We start from the raw sequence: 22981 nt of genomic DNA, 5'->3' as shown, positions 1-22981 counted from the left end.
ATGTGACTTTACCGAAAGAACCAAATAATATTAATTCCTGCAGTCATTCAAGTTTTAAGTCAAAAGATAAACAATGGTTGACATTTTTTATACTTAAATAAATTAGATGAACCGTTTCCTGAACAATGTGCTTGTTAGGGACAGATTTGTGCGAAATGGAAATGCTAGCATTCAAGTTACTACGAAACAATGTTCCCTGGTAACATGAAGGGATAAAATAAATAAAGTTAGGACCCTCAATAAAGTGACCATTAACGTCACGCTAGACAATCTCTAGAAGGTACTTTACAGTACAGTCAAGTAGCTCAAGATATGTGTGCAGACCGGTAGGTGTATTGTACATAACGAAACAAAAAATATGGAATACATAAATAAGAAAAAAATCGAGTTCTTTAAAGCAAAGTGGTCGAGAATAAAACAGTAATAACCTATGTTTCAAATAGTGTTCTATTTTTCAACGTCACTGAGTGAGTGTTGTATTGCTCACAAAAAGGCCATTGTTTTTAACACAGTGATCGGCTTTATCTTGGATACTTTGGATAAAACATGTGGCTTTCCAAATGGAAGTGATTATGGTGGGAGAAGTCGTGGGCGACCTTTGGCAAGGTGTGGAAGTTAGACGTTGCCTCAGTACTCCCATGGGGGTAGTGATTAAATCCCAAAAATCAAAGCTGCCAGGAGATGGACGGTGCACTGAATGCCCCTTTAGACTGTTCTGGCAGACTTCCAAATCCCATTCGCTGAGTATACTTACCTTGTTTTAATGGTTTAAAAGTTTTTCGATTTTTCAGTTTGGTTGGAGTATAATAATGTGTTGCCATCATTGACAAACACTCGCTTAAATATATCGGGCCAATGATAGGAAATCTGTGGTTGACAGCTCATTTTGAAGGCTTAATTATTCAAAGAAACCAAGCCTGGACTATCTAAAATGTAGAATTAAGTTACATCCTCATGAATATGAAATTAAACATTACATTGATAATTATTTACAACTCATATGAAGCAAAACGATGAACCAATTCAACGTATGATAATAGTTTTTTTACCCTTTTATCTGGCATCAAAACTGACACCTTTTTTACAAGGAGTCATGTTTGCATTGACCACAATACAAATCTGTGCTTGTGTATTATCCATGCAATGAAAAGTGAACATGTAGTTACTTACATATTTTTAAGCATACTGTAATAATTACCATTTATATATAATTATATATATGGTTCAGTGTATATTAGTGCAGTGTCAAAGTTGCAGGTTATTTTGTGATAACTCAACAGGTGCATAACAAAATAGCAGCCTGTCTCTCGGAGGGAAAATTGCTATCTCCTCTTGCACTTTCGCCTGGCATTGCGGTTTAATTCCAGATCGCAGAGGAGCAGCAGCGTGCAAATAACTCATTGAAAAATACAATGCGAATATGTACAGCTGCCGTCCCTGTGTGTATAGATTTTATGAGCCTGGCTATACAATACAAGTCTGCATGTGTTAAAATAGTTGCTTGCTCCCACACACTGTAAGGGTGTGCCAGTGGTATTGGCATTCCGTTGGCAAGCTTGTGCCAAAACAAGGCACATTGTTGCAGCCCGAATATGTTTGTGGATGACTGCACATTTAACTTTGACAGATTTGGGGTGGCTAAAAGTGACAACTAAAGAATGTATTTGCACAAACATTTCGAATTCACCTTAGCTTATTTTGGTGGACAGTTTTGCCCAACTAGATGAACAGTATATTGACAGTTTTAAATATATATGTCATCATCAGCCATGATCTATCCACTACTGAATAAAAGCCTGTTAAAGCCTTTACAATCTCTCATGATCTTGCAATGTAATAATCCATTTCACTTCTGTACACGAGCTGATTTCATCACTCCATCTCTGTGTCGGACATCATTGCATGTACTTTGCTTTGGCTGCCACTCCATTAACCACTGCCCATCATCCCTTCCAGCAAAAGTACTCTGCCCATGCCCACTAAGGTTTCTTACATGTGCTAGGAATAAGGACCATCGCCCAACACGTCACCTATTGTATATTGTTACTGTTAAGGCCACAGTGTTATTAACGAATGTGTTCAGGTTTTTTAAAATTGTTAATTGTGCTTGTCCACCACTTTTTTTAAAGTCGATTTGGTATCTGTAATGTACATATGTTTGTTCCCCAATCCATGTGTTCCTCTTAATGTTACTCGGTGTAATTCTCTCCATGCATCACTGTGCAGTTTTTGTCTTTGTCATTGTCCATGTTTCTGATACATGTCATGGTAGGCATCATACAATTCTTAAAATGTTCTACGTTAGGCACATTGGTGTTCTGCTTTTCACATCGAGTTCAGTTTTCAAACAGCAATCCAACCTTCTCTGTTCCACATTTCTATTTTATCATATTGATTTTTGTCTGCCTTTAATACCTGTCCTAGGTACTGTTCTATGTAAACATATTCTGATGTGTTTTCCAGTTGTGTTCCTCCAATGGATGTTTTACATTGTTTTGTGAACCTATGTTTTTGCTCATATGTATCATGATCCCAACGTTGCAGCATTTTGCATTTATAACTTCATGGGCTTTCACCAATCCATATTTCTTGAAGGTATAATTTGAGTGCCCGAGCTTCATCAGGTGATTGCAGCATCATTTGCCTGTTGGAGACAATGGCATCAGACAAATTCAGAAGGTGTAGTTCCTGCTGCAAATTGACCCTTGGCATTGAGGAGAAATTCTCAACACTACCATATTGACCTTAAAGTCCATGAATAGGTGATGTGCAAACAGTGCCTGGGGTTCCCCGATTCTCTAGGCCGACATGATGGCCACCAGAAAAAGAAGCTATCGCATCAAAAAACGCTCTGAGGTCTTGGGTATAGGTTCAAATGGTGATCGTGTTTGAATGTCTAAAATGCAAACCGCAGGTTCCACGGGTCTTTTTATTGCCATTTACCTCAACAATCATGTTAGCATTGGAGTCGACCCCACTCTTATGTTGTTGATCTGGCCATGGAATGCAGAAATAGCTGATAAGCAGACCTTGATTGATACCGTCAATCGTCCCTGCTTGAAGTCCTCCTGGAGGTGACTCGCAATGGATGGGATATCGTGCGACATCCCAGCCATCTGACACACCAATGCGAGAAGGCGTCCTGCTCGTGGTTGTCAATTTTAATTAACTCTATGCCGCATTTACAACGCTTCAGAGAGCGTTTAGACACCAGTAACAGCTAACTTATTTATTTATTGATGCGCCTTGCATAAACTATTAATATGCTGCGTTGCAAAGGCAGAAATTTTAATTTAAAACAGAGGAAGGAAGCCAATGTGGTAGTTTTTTTATATCTCTGAAGAGAAACAATATGAAAGTGACAGTATAAGGAGCCGCCCATGATTAAAGTGGGTTTCTTATGTGTGTGAATGTCGGTGGAATCAATAATACTGTACAATGATACGTGTTAAATTTGGTTTTCCACATCATTTGGATCATTCCAGCTTTGATAATTGGAAAAAACACTGGTTCAATTGACATACGATGAAAAAATATTTGCTTAGCATTTTAAAGGTGTTCCCTGTGGATGGATAAAGTGGTTCACCGAAGTAACCCCAAAAATTGTTCTGCGGTGTCCCCTTCTGGGGTCGTTTTATAACACAAGATGATGCACTGCTAGCTACAGATATCCGAATGGCATTTATTCATCTAATGCCATAATTCTGAATTTCTTTTTTTAAGCGATTTAAATGATTTTGAAAGAGAAAAAAAATCTCTGAATTCTTGATTCTAGTTGTGAGCCTGAATTGTGACAAGGGGAGAAACCTTTACATGGCTATTTAACATAATTATTTATCACTTACTGAGTAAGCTATACTTTTATGAGGGGTATTTGTTGACGGCTGTGATTTAATCGAAAATAGTACGTGAAGCACTGACTTTGTGATATTTGCTTTTGTTTGCAATGGAAGGAGCTCGGTTCGTGGGTTCAACAGAGGTGACGCAAGGACACATCTTGGCAGAAACCTCATTTTCACACTATCAGGTAAGCAGTGAATGTCTTTTTCTGAACTTAGACAAAATAGCCCTTCCGCAGAAATGATGGTCACAATATAAAGTATATCTTCCATGAACATATAATTTGTGTTAATTATGAATTACATTCATAGACACATGGTCGATGAATCTTAAAATTCCTTTTGGTTTTGGATGGGGTTATTGCATCTTTATCACAAGTGGAGATTTTAGAGGATTTAATTACTTATCTGCGTGGTCAAATGTGATGGTGACTTAAGATTGTACTTCTTAAGGAACTGTTGGTGGCACAGAGGCTGTGTGCTTTTTCATATTGTGTGTTATTTGAAACTCCAGTATGTAGGTAGTACCGGTTACATAAACTAACTTTGGAAGAGTTGAGAGGTCCAATTTTAGTACTAAGAGATGGGTTTTGAGTAGTAATATATGTGCTACTTATGTCCCAGATAGCTGGCATTTAACAAAACAACAAGAGAATTTGCTCTTCACCTTTGAATCAAGGCATGTGTGGAAGATGCAAAGAATCTCATGGGATAACAAAATAATAAAAAACTTGGATATTCAGAATATAATTTGGCCAGCAATGTGACAAATTATTCACCAAGGTGTGAAAAGGCAGCATAGTGCACCCTGCACTCTGCATTCACCTGTCTCAATGGCCTTGGGTTACAGCCAAAATGTTGCGTTTAATGCTCAAAAACACTATCGAAATTTATAGCATGGCCTTTTGTATTCTGGCATTGTCTGCTTTGTAACCAACATATTTCATGATACATTTTTCATGGAGCAGTTGGATGTTATGACTTTCTTATTTATCCAGGAAAGCCACACTTGGTTGCAGGACCCATTTTGAGGAGGGTCTTGCATTGGGTTTTTATTTCAAGATGTTATCAGCCACTTAATAAGTGTTTATGTCATCGTGATTTTATATAATTCGTAAGTAGTCGCAAATTATGTTTTTTGCTTTGATAGAATGAGAACGATCTCTCTTCCAATTAGATTATCCATGCCAACTTCCCTGTACCTCCAAAGGATGTGCTGTAATTTGCAGTCGTTTGGCAGTGGTGCCCCCTGTTGGGTGTCTGTAGAACATCACGTTACACGCTCCGTTTACAGGGCTGTACTGTATTGCCATTTGCACACTTATAACAGTAAGAAAAACTCATGCAACTTATTTTCCCGACGAACTCTAACAAGAGTTAACTAATAAAGAGCTCTATTGGCTTCTCACAATAGCCATTCGCTGCACACCTCAATTGAGATACATTTATGTTATTGACACATATACTGTGACAAGCTTTAATACACAGAATTGACATCCCTTTGCATTTTTTTCAAAATATAAACTGTTTGGTAAGTTTTGAAATTAAAGTACTTATGTTTTTTTAAAAAGTAAAGTTGCATCACAAGTGTTTACAGCAAAACCAATGTGCTTTTGTAGCACATTTACTCCCAAGCAATATATTGGTGAGCATGAGGGACTCTCCAAGAGTGGAAAATGTTCACAGCTGTGTTTATAGGGGGCAGCTGTGGGTGGGTTTTGGTACATTTATCCATGGCAATAACACACGAATAGCTCACTTAAAGTCTGTACTCACACTATACACGGCAGGAGCACGTGCATAAACTTTGAAGCATTGTCAGTCAAAACCATTTCATATGATTTTCCACACACCCGTATCTGCTGTGTGTGCTTTATGTCTGGGACTCATGCCAGACAAGGTTCAGGTATACTCACCATTAATGCCATTTATTACATCGCCATTTCCTTAGAAGAGAACCTTGATAATTTACGTACAATGTGTTGTAACTATAATACAAAGCAGATTAGTCAAAAGAGTCAGCGATTTCCTGTGAAGACGAGCATTGAAGTGCTTATCTCATATTTACAGCCCTGAGCCAGTGGTGAAAATTCTACATTCATATGGCTGGAGTGAGTCTATCCATAGGTCAACGAACATTTAAATGTTAAATACTGTATGGCAATATTAGTTTATGGGATTCGTTGTTTGCAAAAATCTTACACCCGAATCTAAATAAGCATTAGGCAATCATCTACATTGGAGGTCCTTCTTTTCCTGTGGTGGAAAGTCCACATTGACTGAAGCTGGTCTCTTCCCACAAAGTGGTATACATTTTATTGACCCGGGAAGGGTTCATTTCTTGAGTCGACCTGTGACCGGGATTTGAACTCGCAACTTTACCATTGCGACGATGTCATTCTGCCACGGAGGTTTTGGTTTGGTCAAATCATTTCCGCAGACCCTTTTATAATTAAAAGAGGATTGTTTTCCATATGTTATATTACATGTATACAAACTCTGAATAATTTGATGCGAAGGTGAAATGTATTAAACAATACTTTTACAGTTGGGGGACATGTTCACTGGGGACGTACGTTTGAAGTTTTGAACATTGATACAATCTGTAACTTATGAATACAATACACTTGTTACCTAATTTCATCTGTTTTAAATTATATATGCAAGTATTAAAATGTCAGTGTCTCCTTGATTGGTGCTGAGGCCAGTGGTGGAAAATCCCATTTTCTTTTTAATGGGGACAAACTCTTGATAGGACCTCCACCCCACAGGACAACCACTTACGCATTTGACAAATTATTTAAAAGATGATAAGACAGACTGTTATCATACTCAACAGCCATGATCAATATGCTGCTCGACGAAGGCTTCCCCAAGCCATCGTCACTTTTCATGATCCTGCAATGTAACAATACATGGAGTAATTGCACATGAACTGATTTCATAGATGTGTCTCCTACGTGGAAGGCCTCTCCGGACACATTCCGTTCCTTGGCTGCAGCTCTGTTATCATTCTTGTCCATCTTCCATGATCCCTTCTAGCTATGTGTCCTGCCCAAGCCCACTTTTCTCACGTTTTTATGATGTCATTTTCAACCATGTCATAATAGGCAATACACACGGATCATACATTTCTTATTCAGGCACATCGGCATGTTGCTTTTCATGATCAAGTTCAGCTTCCCAAAAACACTCCAACCGACTCGTCTGCCTCATATCACCATTTTGATCCCAGTCTGCCTTGAGCAGCTGTCCGACGTAGACATAAAGTTGCCCCTCGAACAGATATCACCAATTGCTTAGCAAACCTTTGTACGTCAAATGATATTGCATCCTTTTACATTAAGTTATTCTAAAATTTACTGCAGTTCATTCCCTTTATGATGACTATGTTATCAGAAATCTAAGATGGTTGTTTCCTCCAAACTCTCTATATATTAATATGTTACGTTATGTACGTCAAAGGCTACTGTTGATGTGTGGAGGGTGGAGATCATGGGTTGGTCACCTTATCAATATTGATCAAGGGCAATAGCTCACTTTTCACGCCATAAATATTTACACTGGACATACGGCCTTACACTGTGATCCACGTGACCAAATTCGGTGTCTATCAACGGGCCTCCTGCCGTCCTTGCCACCCCACTATCACCCACCAAATACCCCTAACATCATACACCCATCCCCTCCAACGGGCATCTTAGCACCCCCACTGCCCGCTTCACCACTTTTCTAATCTCCAGACCCCTGTGGAGTCTCAAAACTAGCCCCCCACCCCCACGGTTACTATATTCCCAGGAAGTCTTGATATATTTGTTTTATTAAGCCTCATAGCACCCCATTGAGCCTGCATTCTCGATGCCACCCTCCACCTCGCTTGCCCTTATCCTCAAGTATTAATGCCACCCATCCCCCCACCCACAACCAAGTCTTTAGTTGCTTAGTCAGTCGCTCTGAAGCCCTGAGTCTAAAGAGCATCCTCTCCCCCGAGGAGTTGCCCGACCCCATTTACTGTATACGTCATTCACCACTCCATCCGCTCGCACACTAACTTTCTATTAATGTGCACATTAAGAGCATGAGCCATATTCTCAGGTTGATAGATTCATCTTTTCGCCAATTTTTTTGGTAACAAAAACGTTTGAACGTCTCTAGCTGTCACCAACAAATTGCCGAGGCGTTTGATGTGTTGCAGACGTTTTGACAAAATGCGAATCTAGCACTAAATGGTGAATACTATAGCAACAAATTAGTAACAAATCTTGACTTAAAGCTTTCGTGACTGAAGGAATTCATAGTTTTATTTTTGTTATTTTCTTTGAATCTATCTACGTGACTTTACCGAAAGACCCAAAGAATACTATAGCAACAGTTAGAAATGACACAGCGCCTAATAATCACGAGATTTTAGGTTTTTATAGTTCCCATTTCAGTGTCATGTCACGTAGTTCCGATATTGTGGGATTTTCCAGAAATTAAATGTCAATTGAGTACCAATTATTTACCCAGGAGAGCATCACCGAGTCTTAAGACATTTTAAGAGATGTTTGGTCAGTACAGTGCCATTAATATTTGACATGTTGGGGTAAACTAGTGTCCGGAGAAAACACACGCATACATAGAGGCCGTGACACTTGCCACAAATCACAATCACCATAGCCTTGACACTTACCAGTCTACAGACCATGGGCTAAAAACCAAACTTCACATACTATTGCATATAGCTGCTACAATGGCTAAAAGCCCCGTGGGGTTCAACTTTGAAACCGTATTTTTTTTTTTACAAAATCCGTGCCACATGCGGACGATCCCAAATGTCACAAGAGCCGTTCATAGTGCAGGAAGCAATTGCGTGTGTGCGTTGGTGGGTATACGGCAAGCAAGTGCGTGCGTGTGTGTCTTAAGATGCATGAGTCAGTTCACACACACACACAGCACAATCACGCCGCACATCTCAGTTGAGCAGCAGCAGCAGCGACAGCGAATCACGGCTGCCACGTGAACGCGCGCGTGTGTCACCGCAGGGAGGCCGTGGGTGGGAACGGCTTCCTGCGTCCACGGCTCCCACCACCCCACCCCCCCCCTTTGTGTCGTCACTGCGGACCAATGGAGATGCCCTCCCGGCCCGGTGTGTGTGGGGGGGGGATGAGAGTGGGGGAGCGGGTGGGGGTAAAGGTAGCGAGTGGTGGGGGACGTCACGAGTGTGTAGTGGGGGGGGGGGTAGTTTGTGTGGGCGTAGCTGTGTAATCGTCGGTTGTTACCACAGTGGGGGGTGGGGTAGTTTGGGGGGGAGGGGTGGGAGGGGTGGGAGAGGAGTCGTATGGGGGGAGGGGCAAGAGGGGCGGGGCTAGAGGGAGGGGGCGGGGCTAGACGGGGGGCGGGGCTAGAGGGAGGGGGCGGGGCTAGATGGAGGGGGCGGGGCTAGAGGCGTCAGCTCCTGACTGTGCACAGTGAGTGGTGAGGCAGCAGTGCGGGGTTATTGCTGCTGCTGTTGTTGTTACTGCTGCTGGATAACTCCCACGACTTACACAACTGCTGCTGTTACTGCTGCTGGATAACTCCCACTTCTTACACAACTGCTGCTGTTACTGCTGCTGCCGGAGTTAACGTGTGGGGAGGTGGGTTTAGAAGGCTTTCGCAGCGGGCACGTGGTGAGTTTTTACCGTGCACAGCCTGAAACATGCGCGCACCTATTTACACTTTTCCCCTCGCTAATGAGACGTAGCAGGAGCAGCAGCAGTGGTGGTTAAGCTGAAGGCATGTCCGTGCTGAGTTGGGGGGGTGGTGTGGTAACGTGACGAGCTGTAGTGTTGTGATGTGGCTACATTTATCAGCTTACAGCAGCGACGGAGCACACGAGGCAATCTCGTCGCCTCGTGTGTTGTGTGATATGCGTCTTAAACTTCCCCGTGATCGCGTGACCCTCGGTGCAATTGAACGTGAAACTTTTGTTTAAAGCGGCGCGTTGTTGCTGACAAGTTAACCCGAACAGACAAGTTCGTAGATCGCCACGTGTTTTTGTTGTTGTTAGCTACATACAGATATATTGGATATACAGGTAGTCCTCTACTTACGATGGAGATGTGTTACGATGACCCCATCGTAAGTCTAAAATGTCGTAAGTCGAAGATGGCACAGCCTCTACCCAGGAGTCTTAAAGAACGGTGATAATTTAGCAAAGCAGAGCAATTTATCGTGGTAAAGCTACGTATCATACATGCATTGAACGTATCGTATCATATTGTAGTGTACTCACCAAGATTATGTCCGTCGTATGCATACTTGAACGATGTTAGGTTGATGATGGCAATTTTGTCGAATCGCCATCGTAATATCGAGATATCGTAAGTCGGGGGACTGCCTGTACGCCACCTAATATAGTGTTTCATACGGGGTTATAACGCACTACAAGCACAGTACTTCCTTAAATGATTCTCAGAACCTTATCCGCATCGGCCTCACTTCCTAAAGAATGTTCAAATGTGCAATTCCACGCTTCCTTTCGATGTTCGATGTCAGAATGAACACTTCATTGTTGAGGTTGTACCCATGCCGATAGAACAAGACGTGTGTGACTGCACTGTATATGGGATAATCCTGCTCATGGATTCGCAAACTTAAAAAAAAAAACCTTGAAGGAGATCTGCAGCTATTGTTGATGTATTTCAGTAAGACCGTGAAATGTTGTGCATGCTATGTTCCACTCAACCAACACGTGTTGTCCGGGTTCTTTACACAATCCTATTGCCGTGTTCACGGGCTGAACCGGATGACCCCCCCCCCCCCGTGTCTTGTGTAGGATTAATAAACATGCAATGTAGTGGTCACTTTCGTGAAACAATCTTCAAGGGATTTTGTTCTTGGTTTTAGCTGCAAACCCATGGTGGTGTTGGAGGCGTGGGGGGGAGGGAAGTTCCTCGTACGGTGTCTTATGCAGCGTTTTCACTGCCGTGGGCTCGTTTTCATGCGTATTTTATTCAGTACTGTAAAGCGTAAGTATAACGTTTGCCTTTGGGTACGGTCAAGGGATTTGAATCCAACATCATCCCACTGGTACTGCGTTGCCGAAGCGTTATCGAATAAATAGAAACTTCCTGTACACAAAGTGCCCCCCCAAAAGCTCCTCCTGTACCCCTGTTACTCGGGGAGTATTTTAGTGCTTCAAAACGTCAACCCTCGTGCATTGGAATGCATTTAGTCAGCAAGAGACGTAATCCACTCGTATGATTTCCCCAAGACGTCTTGTCTACATGCGTAGCCAGCCCAGAGAGCTTGCACCAAGACAGGGCATCTCCGCTATGTGATGGTTCATAGGCTAAATGCTATGGCAGACGTTTTTACATAATTGTATACTTTTACATTTGTATTATTTTTCTGTGTATTCATAGATACAGTTGTTACTAAGTTTGCCATTTTAAGACCCATAGCTGTGAATGTATGAAATAAGGTCCTCCGATATAAGTATTTTTGTCAAGGATTAACCAAAAATGTATGATGATAATTAAGGATGACAAGAAAATCGAATTTATGTTGTGGATATGGTATTACTTGTAGTCTGTACCTCTGACTTAGTAGATGTAGTGAAGTGTTACTGTAATTTCTTCAAATAAAAATACTCTTCAGCGATCAATATTAATTGTTAACTCATGCTCTTCTAGTGCCCAAGCCTGATTCAGCGTTTATGAAGGAAATGAGATAATTGTGACAAAAAGTCCCATTTTAATGTATTTTCCCACAGCTGTAGGGGAAGTCAATGCCTTCTGGTGTGACATCAGGCTTTCATAAGTTCCGAGTCTGAATTACTATTATGCTTTACCCAGGAAAGCCTAACTTGAGTCTCACAACTTTTTTCATGAGGATCCTGCCACGGTTTCACAGAGGGGGTGATGTTGAGATGTGTAATCCCAGTTGAGTAAAATGCAGGTAATTTTTCGGCATTGGTATGTTTGGCCAAAACCAATTGCATTCTCTTTTAGCGATGTGAGGAAACCAAACCCACACAGGACAGACAGGAGGTGAACATACAAACTTCACACAGAAAATGTATCTGAGTAGTGAATCCAACCCAGGCACATCTTGTTGCTGTGAGGCACAAGTCTTACCACTGTGCCACCCTGTCTCCCAAAGTGGCACCATAGTAATACTTGTACTGCAGGACTTGTGAAACCAGCCTCATTTGTGTCTCACTGCTGGCAACAGAGATGAGGTGAGTCATTATTATCACTATTTAAATGATTGGTATTTTATCATGGGACCTCCTTTGCCAGTACCAAAATATGAAAACCTATTCTCAATTGGTATTACATTTTTACATTTTAAGTTTTTTGGGTCTTCCTGTAAGAGAATAACTTTTTTTTTACCTGTTCATAATATTATGGAAATAATTGGGGTTAGTTGACCTTGTTATAATGAAACATTACTCTCAGAGTTGCATAAGTGACAAACCTCATGGTAAGTTCTCAAATAGGAATTTCAAAGTGGACAATTTTGCAAGGCCCAACACGTCCAGTGAATTTTTTCCTAATTTTCTTGTACGTTATGGGGTATAGTATTTAATATTTTTTGGCAGCAGATAATTCAAACCTTTACTAAGATCTAGTTCTTGACCCCCTTTTTAAAATGGGTAATAGTGATTTTGTCAGAAAGTGCTGTAATCTTGTTGTTCATGATAGTGCAGGCAATAAACTACTATAAAATAAATTATGGTCCCAGATAATGGTGTAATAACCACAGCCTGCTCTCATATTTGTGAATGAGGAGTTTTAATTACAAGGGCAATGTAAATTATTTCCTATAATTTGAGATAGCCCTAGTAGAGGATGCCTTACAGCATTGCATCACGGTGTGGGAGGAGCACACTCGTGTGGATGTTTAGTGATTGTTGTAATCATAATTTATATATAACAGCATTCTATCCACATGTTAACAGCTTAATTTGCCTTTCAATATGTCACTCAGTCACGTTATTTACTTAAGTAACTTTATGCGTACAGTGTCCATTTATGCTTCCTTCAGGCCGTGAGAATGCAATGCCCGATATGATTTAACATGACCTATATATGACCTACGACCTTTTACACATCTAAAAAACCATGGGGGCACATCCTTTTCACATTGAGCGGTGCACCTCCTGATGGACGTAACATGCTATTGCACGACACAGCCTAAATAGTACTCGTCGGCAACACCCGCTGCAGATCGACGCATAATTAGTGTATATGAGTGGCAAATGCTTGTGAGTCGTCTTGTCTCTGGTTGGTGAGTGTCACGTGAGTGTGTGTATGTATGGTGAATGCATTGTGAGTATTGAGTATCGTTGAGTGGTGTTGGTGAGTGGGTTAGTGGCTTGTAATTGGTGAGTAGTTTCTTGTGAGCGCCTGAAGCACATGTCTTGAGTCTCTGCTTGGGTGGTAAGGGGTGAGTGTCTGGTATGTGTCTGCTGAGTGGTGAGTGTATGCTGACTCGTGGTGGTTAGTGTCTAGTAAGGTCAGTCTCAGTTATATTTTTTACATCGCCTCACTCATAGGATGGGCTGCCCTTTGGTAAACAATCATGTTTAATTGCACAGGACTGTGGAGTTGGCAAAATATGCGTGCTTCTCAAGATGACACATCAGCCTGTCTGAGTTTCTTCAACTCTTGTGTTTGGTGTTTGTGTGTGAATGTTTCTGTCTCCATTTCTTCAAGTCTATCTTTGTAGGCATCTCTTTTCCGCCTTCTATATTTGTGTAAAATCACGACACACCGTAAAAAAGTCAAGTCAAAGTGATTTAACGCTCAAATGAGCATTGAAGTGGTGTTCATCTCCTGTTTACAGCCCTGAGCTAGTGGTGCAAATTTTACATTCCCATGGTGGGGGTGAGTCTCTCCATAAGAGTACCCACAAAGTTGTAATCATGTAATCAATCCTCGAGGCATGATTGTTTCAGTCAACCCCCAATCTGGGTTTGAACCTGCAACCTTCCAATTTTCGAGCTGTACTGCTGAGCCACGAGGCCAGATCACTTTATGCGATATATGGTTTGTGCTCGTTGCACAATTTTGATCTGCATTCTTCTGTCTGCCTCTGGGCTTATGGCTGTAGCCACTTCTATCTCCACATCTCTTTTTATGTATGCCTCCTATTATCCCATTTCTCCATGGCTGCCACCAGGTCTATCTACGATGTGTGCTGTTTCTATCTCTGCCTATCTCATTGTCTATACGTGTCTCTGTGTCTAAGCCCCCGTTGTTTATGTTTTAGTTCCCACATTTTCCTGACCGGTTTTATGAGGGCGAGAACTTTTTTTTTGAACACTGTTGCTAAGCACAGCCCCAAAGGCCCAAATGCCAAGCGGCTACCAACAAACATCACCATCACAATTGTATTAGATGAGAGTTAATACGTTTTCTTAAATTGAGCGAGGATATAAGAGCTTGGCAAAATATATGATGAGAGAGACTTCCAGAGTTCAGCAGCGCGAGAGTAGAAGCAGCACGAGAAATGTTTTGACATGCTGCATTTTGGATGCTACAAAGTCAGTCTGGTAGACTGAATCCTCAACTCGGTTAGAGGAATCATATCCGTAAAGTCCCAGGAAGAGTAACCATGGTCGGAGTGATATAAGTGTGGTGAGGAGGCAACCGACTGCCCTTGAGCGAGTGACGAATGAATTATTGTGCGCTGAATCATCAAACAGCCTGACTGCTTGACACTGAATTCTATCAAGTACAGTGAGGTAGCAACTGCTCCACCCAAGGTCCAACAACACTATCCCAACTTTGGCCGAATCGTGCTATTGTAGTAGTAATAATTGTTAGGAGTTAAAGAAGGATTTGGCAAAGGGGAAAAAAACAAAGCTTTTTTTAATGCCTTCTTAGCCAGATTAGTAACAGAGCCATTCCGTGACAGGTCAGATTGTTGTGCCAAGCAGATTAACAGTTTTACTATGATGGAAGGAACTATGGAATAGGCAGTCCTATGCGATATCATTGATTGGGTGAGAGGGGTGGAACTGAGCCATTGTCGAGGTTTGACGAATCAGAGGGAGTGCAATGGACATGCATGTCATAAGCAACTGCAGTCATATTTCGTCATTTAATTATAATCAAGGCCTAAGAAGAGACACCCTTTAAATGTAGCTTTCATGTGCCTCTCGCTCCGTGTCCCCTCCGACAGGGATCACAGCACACAGTGTTCTGAACCACCGTTATTGACTGGTTTTGATTTTGAAATCGTAATGGAAAGTGTTGCCATTGTTTTTGAGTGTCTTTGTTTTTAAAGGACTGTACATTTAGAATGTCCAATGCCCATTATGGGATCACTTAGACTTCCTCCATCACCTACCCATGCCGATACTTGAAATATTTATTTCCTCCAGTGACCGTTTGTCTCTCATGTTAACTTGGTTTCAGTTGAACTAAAATTTTGTATCGTTAATCCCCTGATAAGTCTTGACTCTCACTGCATCACTTTTTGTTAGACAGTAATCATTAACAAAATAGCAATGTTACTGTCAAGCATATAAACAATATAGTTATAGTTAGGACTTCATTACAGTTTCAGTCATGAGTTCGGTTTCCTTTTAGTTAAATCTTTTTCTTAATTCGCCATTTTCATTATGGTTAAAGAGTATAGGTAAAAACAATGCTAATTATTTAAATTCAGATTTTTACATGTTATTAAAGCATATAGTCGGTATATCTATAATATGTACATTTTCAAATATTCCTATTTGTTTCCATTTGAATAATAGCTACCTGTTTTTTGTTTGGCTATGTGCATAGGCCAGCAGGTTATGATGTCAGGCTGAATAAATAAAGTTTTTTAAATAATCATATTGTGTTGAGCAGCGTGGGCCACTGTGTAGAGATCATATGATCACTAAGTCTGTCACGCTGTTTGATCCTATGTTTACTCCAGGTTAGTGGTTCCTGGTGGTGCTGCTTGTCTTTTTTTGTTCTTTTATCTCTTGCACGCTCCTGTCTCCCTGCATCTCCCACATGAACCCTGTGTCTTCTGTGTTTCACCACATTTGCCTGCATATTTTGCCATGCATCTCCATGTCTGCTTGTGCCTCCTTCAGAGTTCTCCATTGCCCTGTTCGTCTTTCCTTTACGCTCCACTGTAATGCCCCAGGGCTCATGGAAACAGGATATGACATCTGGCATTTGCAGATAATAGAAGGAACAATTGAGAGAAACACAGATAAGAAAAGTTTTAACTTTAACTTATTCACAGCTATTTTTTTTTAATACTGTATACAAGTTTGCACCTAGTTGTGGTTGGGTAGCAGAGGCTAGAATAATTCAAGATGGATAATAAATAAGAGGCTTACACAATAGGTCACTAGTTTTATGTGAAACAAAACAACACATGCTTCAATAAGCGATTGTGTTTACTTCATGTAGCTGTGGAGGAGTCGCATCACATGATACCTCGGGTATGGCCATCTCCTTGTCTTTCCTTTCTCTCCCTGCCTCTTGTTAAACTTGCCTTTTTTCTTCTCTCTTTTGTTTTAATTGTTCTTTTTTTCCCCATCTTTGGCCATTTTTTTCAGACCTGTAATCCAGAACTTTGGAAACAGGTTTTGTGGCTTGGTCAGGTTTCACATGTGATCGTCCAAATCAGAAAAGGCAACGAGCAGCCCAAATAATGTAAATAGTTAAAGGAAGATATCTATTGATATCTGTTTTGCAGATTTTTTGAATGTCATTGTCATGTATATGTGGGTTTTTTCTTGCTACTTGGATTCCGCCCGCAAGCAAAATACTTGTATAGCAGCAGCCAAAGAGTAAACTAAATGAGGCTTTTCTTGATACATGATTAGTCTCATCTTCGAATATATTATACAGTAAAACACTGGCTAGGTGGATTTAGCATTTACCTGGACCAGGTCAGCTCCTAAAAAAATACTTTAAAATGTAAATTATATTCAAAGAAGTGTAAAAATAGAATAATAATTTCCATACTAGACATTTTGTTCAGCACGCATATGTTGTAAGTACTGTACTTTTTGGTCTATACACAAAGGCATACACTACACTACACACTAATGAATGTAAATATTACATGTACACATGTGTAACACATGCATTCTTATTACACATGTTAATTACAATTGCAGCGAGTAGGTGGTGAGAATGGCCCCGGGAAATTACACCACCAAAGTCAATTAGTGTTTATCTTTGAATAGGTATCTCTCATGTAATACTATACACTTTTGTGTCATGCTTTATAAAAAGGTGTTCATCATATTTGAGTTTTCCATTATATTTACGTATTTCAGCCCTCGTATCTGAACCAGGAATAATTAAGTAAAACACAATATATTAATTGTTTATTGCACAATCATCGATATTCGAGTCAAAATCATCGAATCACTGCACGTGATAAACTGGTTCAATGGTGGCTGAAATCCTGATTCACACTCAGCTTCACAGTGGTGCTGTCTCAGTGCTTGACCTAGCCATTATGAGACTTTTCAGCAATCCAGCAAGCTTCCTGTGTCTCCATGTTTTTGATTTCTCTGTAGGTTAGTCTATATTCTACCTGGCATATATATGCTGCCAAAATATGTACCGTTAAAAAGACTAAATCATATTCTGTTGAATACACGACTTCAATTCTACATTCTCAAGTGAACGTAACTATTTAATGACATTTTTGGTACTTAAAATTCAATATTTAAAATTTTCACGTGATATGAATTATCAGTGTGTGATAAATGGACCGTAGATGAATTTCTACGTCAACCCGAAATGAACACCCTATCACAGGATGGAATATGCAAACAGTTGTACCTCATGAACTTGATGATTATTTACCCTTGCGAAGAGATTTTGTGAGTGCTGGAATTTATTTCTATTACTTGCTTTGTATAGCTGCATTTTTATGTTTTAATTATTTGAATGGAAGCATAATTTGCCATGAATGGCCATTTTACATTTGATGAACTTTAATATGACTGCATTACTCTACTGATGCACAATTGGACTACTTGGCAGACTTGAGTTGAGCCCCATCTGAAAATATGAACTCGTAACCTTTTCATTGTAAGCCAATTTAGGTAATCGGGACTCGATTTGGCCGTTCATCCCTCTGGTCAATGATTATCGCTTTGTAGGGAAGCCAACAGTGAGGATATGGAAAGACTCAACTCCGTCAAGTCATTTTGTCATGAGCACCAACCCACGCTCAGCTGAGAATGAAACCACTTGGAATTTTCTTTTTTATTTGGCAGATAGTGGACGGCGTCACCACCTCCCATTCTACGACTGACGACGCCCTTGGTATGAGCATGGTGTCCCGGAGTGGCAGTCCGGGATGTGAAGTGCATGGGGCGGCTGCCAAAGGAGACTTGAGGGGCAGCTGCCTATCGTCATGCGAAGACTCTGCTCAAGGTGGCCGTCTACCCAGCAATCAAGTGGTGACTGAAGAGGCAGCAGAGACGGTGGAAAGTGAGGGTGAGGGCGAGGACCGAGTTGGGGAGGTTCTTCTTCGCGATCCAAGATTCCGCACAGCCTTGCGCTCACACTCGCCCACACGTCGGCATACCTGGGAACCGGGAAAGCGAGTGTCTTGGGAAGACACAGTTGGCCACCAAAGGTGAGTCACCACACCTGCAATTTCATTATGCATTTTTTGTTTGTCATTATGTGCGAATGCGTCATATTTGTCTTAATATATTAGATACTTGTGTAACTTATTCAAATGTATATACAATGATTTCATTAAGTGTGTTTAAGTTTCATCATCTTCGGCCATAAAACGTTTTGAAGCTGGACTAGAGGAAGCTTGAATTAGGATTATCCAGAAAGCATACCGTAAATTTCATTAATCAAACATTAAAAATAAATCCACAAATCGGACTGTTTGGGTGCAAGTTAATTTGTGCACAGTAGGATGCGACATCATGCAGTCAATCCGCACGCATCAGTCTCATCATTGCTTTGGCTTGTGGCTTCATCGTCCCATATGCGTGATCTCGGGCGCGTTCCCTCCTAGTGATGTGTCCTCACTAAGCCCACTTTTCTAAAGGCAAAACTAATTACGTGAAGATGCGCTTGTCAAAACCAAGTTTAAATAGTGTGCACTTGCAATTATAGAGTTGTATACTTATCAGTTGTGTAGAATTTAGATATACTCTTTGGTTTTTTCGGTAAAGGCACATAGGTAAAATTTTTAAAATGAATTTTTTTTTTACCTACGTGACTTTTACCTACGTGACTTTACCGAAAAAAACATTTTTAAAATTATAAAAAAAATTAACCTACGTGACTTTACCGAAAAAAACTAATAGTATGAATCCTTGCAGTCACGAAAACTTCAAATATAGAATTAGAATTTAGATAACCCATAACCTTGGGCTCCATGTTATGTTAGTGCTCTCTCTCTGTCATTTGTTACATTTTTCGATTTAAAGCTTTCGTGACTGCAGGGATTCATCTTCTTAGTTCTTTCGGTAAAGTCACGTAGAAGAGAAGTAATAAAATAATAAAAATAAAACATAATAAAATAAAATAATATAATAATAATAATAATATAATAATATAATAATATAATATAATAATAATATAATATAATAAAATAAAATAATATAATATAATTATGTTTTATTTTTATTATTTTATTACTTCCCTTCTACGTGACTTTACCGAAAGAACTAAGAAGTTGTTACATTTTATTTTTAGTTTTTTATGACAAATAAAACTTTCCAACCTATCAGAAAATCTCTTCATCATTCCATATCCAGTGAACCTCAATCTTGCACCTCCACGTCATCGTGATGCTGAGTGGCTTGGATTAATAAATAAAAAATATTAAATTCTAAAAGTTAATAAATTGTTATTATGTTTGAATAAAATCTATTGGTGGATAATTACAATGAAATTAAATTTGTTTTATCTTTAATTATTTGCTTAATGCCAGACATTGTTCAACAGAAAAGGCTCTTGCTTGCAATTCATTTGACTTCAAGAGATTTAACTTCATGTTAAATATAGTAACATATACTTAGCACTGTAAAGGTGTTTAATTTATAAGAAATTAGGTTTCATCTCCACTCCATTTAGCATCCACCATCTCCATGAATTTTAACTTAGATTTCATCGCTAAATTCTGAGGACAAATGTACATGTTTAATTTATAAACTAATGATGCAAACAACTATTGAATTCTAATTATTTTTACAATGATAGATCTACTTTTGTTTTGTGGGTGTTACATTATTTTTTTATTTAAAAAATGCATGCAGACGTTCGAGCCAATACTAATTTATGGATTTAAAGATAATTTCCCCAATTGAAATATTCATCCAGCTTTTCAAGACTTATATACTTATACAGTAACCTGAGAGGTACCGTAATGATGACATCAAAGGAAGCCCGTACGTTGACCCACGCATATGACCAATGCACTCTCACCAGCTGTGAAGGGGAGGGGCAGCAGCAATCCCGACACAGTGAAAATCCCGTGGCCTATCATGAATGCTTGTGGGGAACTGAGATCAAAAATGATTCACTTGCCAACGGATATCGCTCGATTACAATGCCACTATCGTACATGTTGACCTGGTGTTCATGGATTTCTTGCACGATTCATCCTCCTTGAGCAGAAATTGGATTACTACACCGTGTTTTAGCTTCACCTCACTTTTGAGCCATTTTGCTTGTGACTAGCAAATGTTAGTGCGTACTGTACTCCAAAACTGGTGTCATTTGCATGTGTCTAGGTCTGGTATTGTCTGAGAAAAACATTCAGTGACATTTCATTTGTATAACCCTTCATATTTGTAACTTTGTTTAACAGCTCTGCATGCTCCATTGCTTGACGTTATCCCTAAATGAATAATGTTATGCCATTCTGCTTACAGTCCATGATCTTTTTGGTTAATCCATTCTTCTGAGTATTTGTCCTTTCTGTTTCTCCCATCTCAGAGGCTTTTTAAGAAGACCACTGTCTCACAAGCGGAGGTATAAAAGTGTGGCCTTTTTACCTGAGCCTTAAGTTTTTCCAATTAGCACCTTGAAAAATACATGTATATATTGTTTAAGATGCAATGATCATACTGCCTTTTAAGGGAGTAAAAACTACTTATTAGCATCAATGCTGTTGCGTTCCAAAGCACCAAGAGATACATTCACATTTTTATACTTGATATTACAAATTATGAAATTTCAAACCTCCACATTGCCTCAAGGATTTTCAATGTAATCACTTCTTGTTAGTAAGCCTTTGAAATATCATCTGGTGGCTCTTGATAAACGCATTGCTTGGTGTTGGCTGGAGCTCCAAGATCTATTCCTATCGCTGCATGCCTCTGATTAATTTTCCTTCTGACAACTAATTCTGGTGCCTGTCATGTGACGTGGCTTGTAAAAATAGTGTCTAATAATGTCGTCAATGCAAATGATTCCTATCCACATTTCCGCACATTCATTGAAATCCAGTGTGAGAGAATCCATCTTTGCATACTTGTAATGCTGTACAAATCTTTACTTCAAAAGTTTCCTACTTTGAACAGGTTTTACACCTTTATTACAGGAAGAAATAGGGATGTGAGAATGGGGAGGTAGTTAAAGACCGTTTAAATTATGTGAACAATGTAAGCAGCACAAATGTTTAAATAAACTTCATTGAAATAGTAGTAAAGTCAACATATGTGTTAGGGAGAAGTAATGTTTGTCTCAATAGAACAAACTAGAAAATAGTTTTTGGCACTCAGAATACACTGTATTGAAGAATGTTAAGAATTGTATGCAGGATAAGACAATCGACTTGGACGTTTATAATAGATCACGACGTGAAAATTGTGATGGGTTGGCCATGTTTTCTGCATGGAGGAAGGCACGTCACCGAGACGGCATTGCAGTTGAACCCAAAGGCCATAGACCAAGGGGAAGACGTACAGCCACATGGTAGACACTGTAAGAAGGGACCTTTGAGGCCAGCTTTTGACTGTGCGAAAGTTTGCAGGAGCTAGCAGATGGAGCATAGATGTCGGTTAGTCGGGTAGCATCACGGCAGAGAGTCTTCGGCAATGATCATGAACTTGTAATAAAGTAATTGCTGTTCACGCAACACTTGGCACCTATGAAATGCATATGCACCAAATGTAATCGCCGATGAAAATGCATTCAATGCCCATGCTAGTTTCAATTAAATGCACATGTTGATAGACTGTTACAAACATAAACAAGGTAAACAAAAACTCAAAAATTCCACATGTTCTGAAATCGCAAACAATACCTCTATGACTATGCTTGTTCTTGTCACCATTGTCTCCTGACAAACCAGTATTTGGTTTTGTGTTCCTGAAGGGACATTTTCCAACTTTAATAGAGCTTCCTTGAAAAATCATCAAGAGAAGTGCCTTATCAGGACTGGGTCACTGGTGTTACTATTCTGTGCTTGTTGAAAATCACGGCCTCGCTTTGACTGGGTGTTTCTTGGTGCTTTATCTTTGTCCTCCTGGTGGTGTCTTCTAAGCTTCAGTTGGTGTCCTGTTATCTTGGAACCACAGGAGAACACTCACCATTTACACAGGTACCAGCATTGCTAGCAACACTGTCCACTGGCCATTCTGTATTTATGTCTGGTTGTATTTCAATTGCATGCTTCTTGAAGTGAATCCAATGTTTTTAATTCCACCTTTTTCAGGTTTCGGCAGATTAATTTGAGCCATTTTTGTGGGGCATTTGCTTTGAATTGCATTTTAAGAAAGCCATGTATTAAAAGAGGAATTTTGTACAAAAATAAACGTATAATTATTGCATTACTAATTCGCTTGATATGAATTATACAATGTGACTTTATGATTTTAAATTAAATATTATACTTTATATTAGTGAAAATTAGTAACATTACAATCTACAGTACATCAATCGCGTGTTTGTGTGTCTGCGTGTGTCTCCGTGTCTGTTACTCTGTCTCTGTGAGTGTATTTGTGTCTCTGTGTCTCTGAGAATGTCTCAGTATCAGTGTGTGTCTCTATATCTGTGTCTCAATATCTGTGCGGGTCTCCATGTATGTGTTTGTATTCATGTCTTCGTGTGTGTTTCTTTCCCTGTGTTTGTCTATGTGTGTGTGTCTCTCCATGGAAGCCCAACTGTGCATGTGCAAAGCGAGTGGGTTTAGAGGGCTGGGGGTGGGGGCTGACGGCT

General features: G+C 40.0%; 1 protein-coding gene across 8 annotated transcripts in view; it reads left to right on the top strand.

Moving 5' to 3' along the window:
• LOC133346416 (uncharacterized) overlaps window positions 1-22981 on the top strand; it is a 187844-nt gene that overhangs the window by 112990 nt on the left and 51873 nt on the right. For 3 of the 8 annotated variants that reach the window (XM_061557958.1, XM_061557954.1, XM_061557960.1), the window contains 4 exons: window positions 3954-4027; window positions 18061-18425; window positions 20756-20791; window positions 22308-22364. In XM_061557958.1, coding sequence (XP_061413942.1) covers window positions 3954-4027; window positions 18061-18425; window positions 20756-20791; window positions 22308-22364 — 532 coding nt within the window. Of the gene's footprint in view, window positions 1-3953; window positions 4028-9321; window positions 9491-18060; window positions 18426-20755; window positions 20792-22307; window positions 22365-22981 lie in introns of those variants that run through there. The other 5 variants (XM_061557955.1, XM_061557961.1, XM_061557956.1 and 2 more) reach the window with 5 other exon arrangements.

This window comes from Lethenteron reissneri, chromosome 24 (genome assembly GCF_015708825.2).
Source record: "Lethenteron reissneri isolate LAM-NWPU_2019-01 chromosome 24, ASM1570882v1, whole genome shotgun sequence".
In the NCBI taxonomy this organism is placed as follows: domain Eukaryota; kingdom Metazoa; phylum Chordata; class Hyperoartia; order Petromyzontiformes; family Petromyzontidae; genus Lethenteron; species Lethenteron reissneri.
This window is presented reverse-complemented; position numbering and strand designations above follow the sequence as displayed.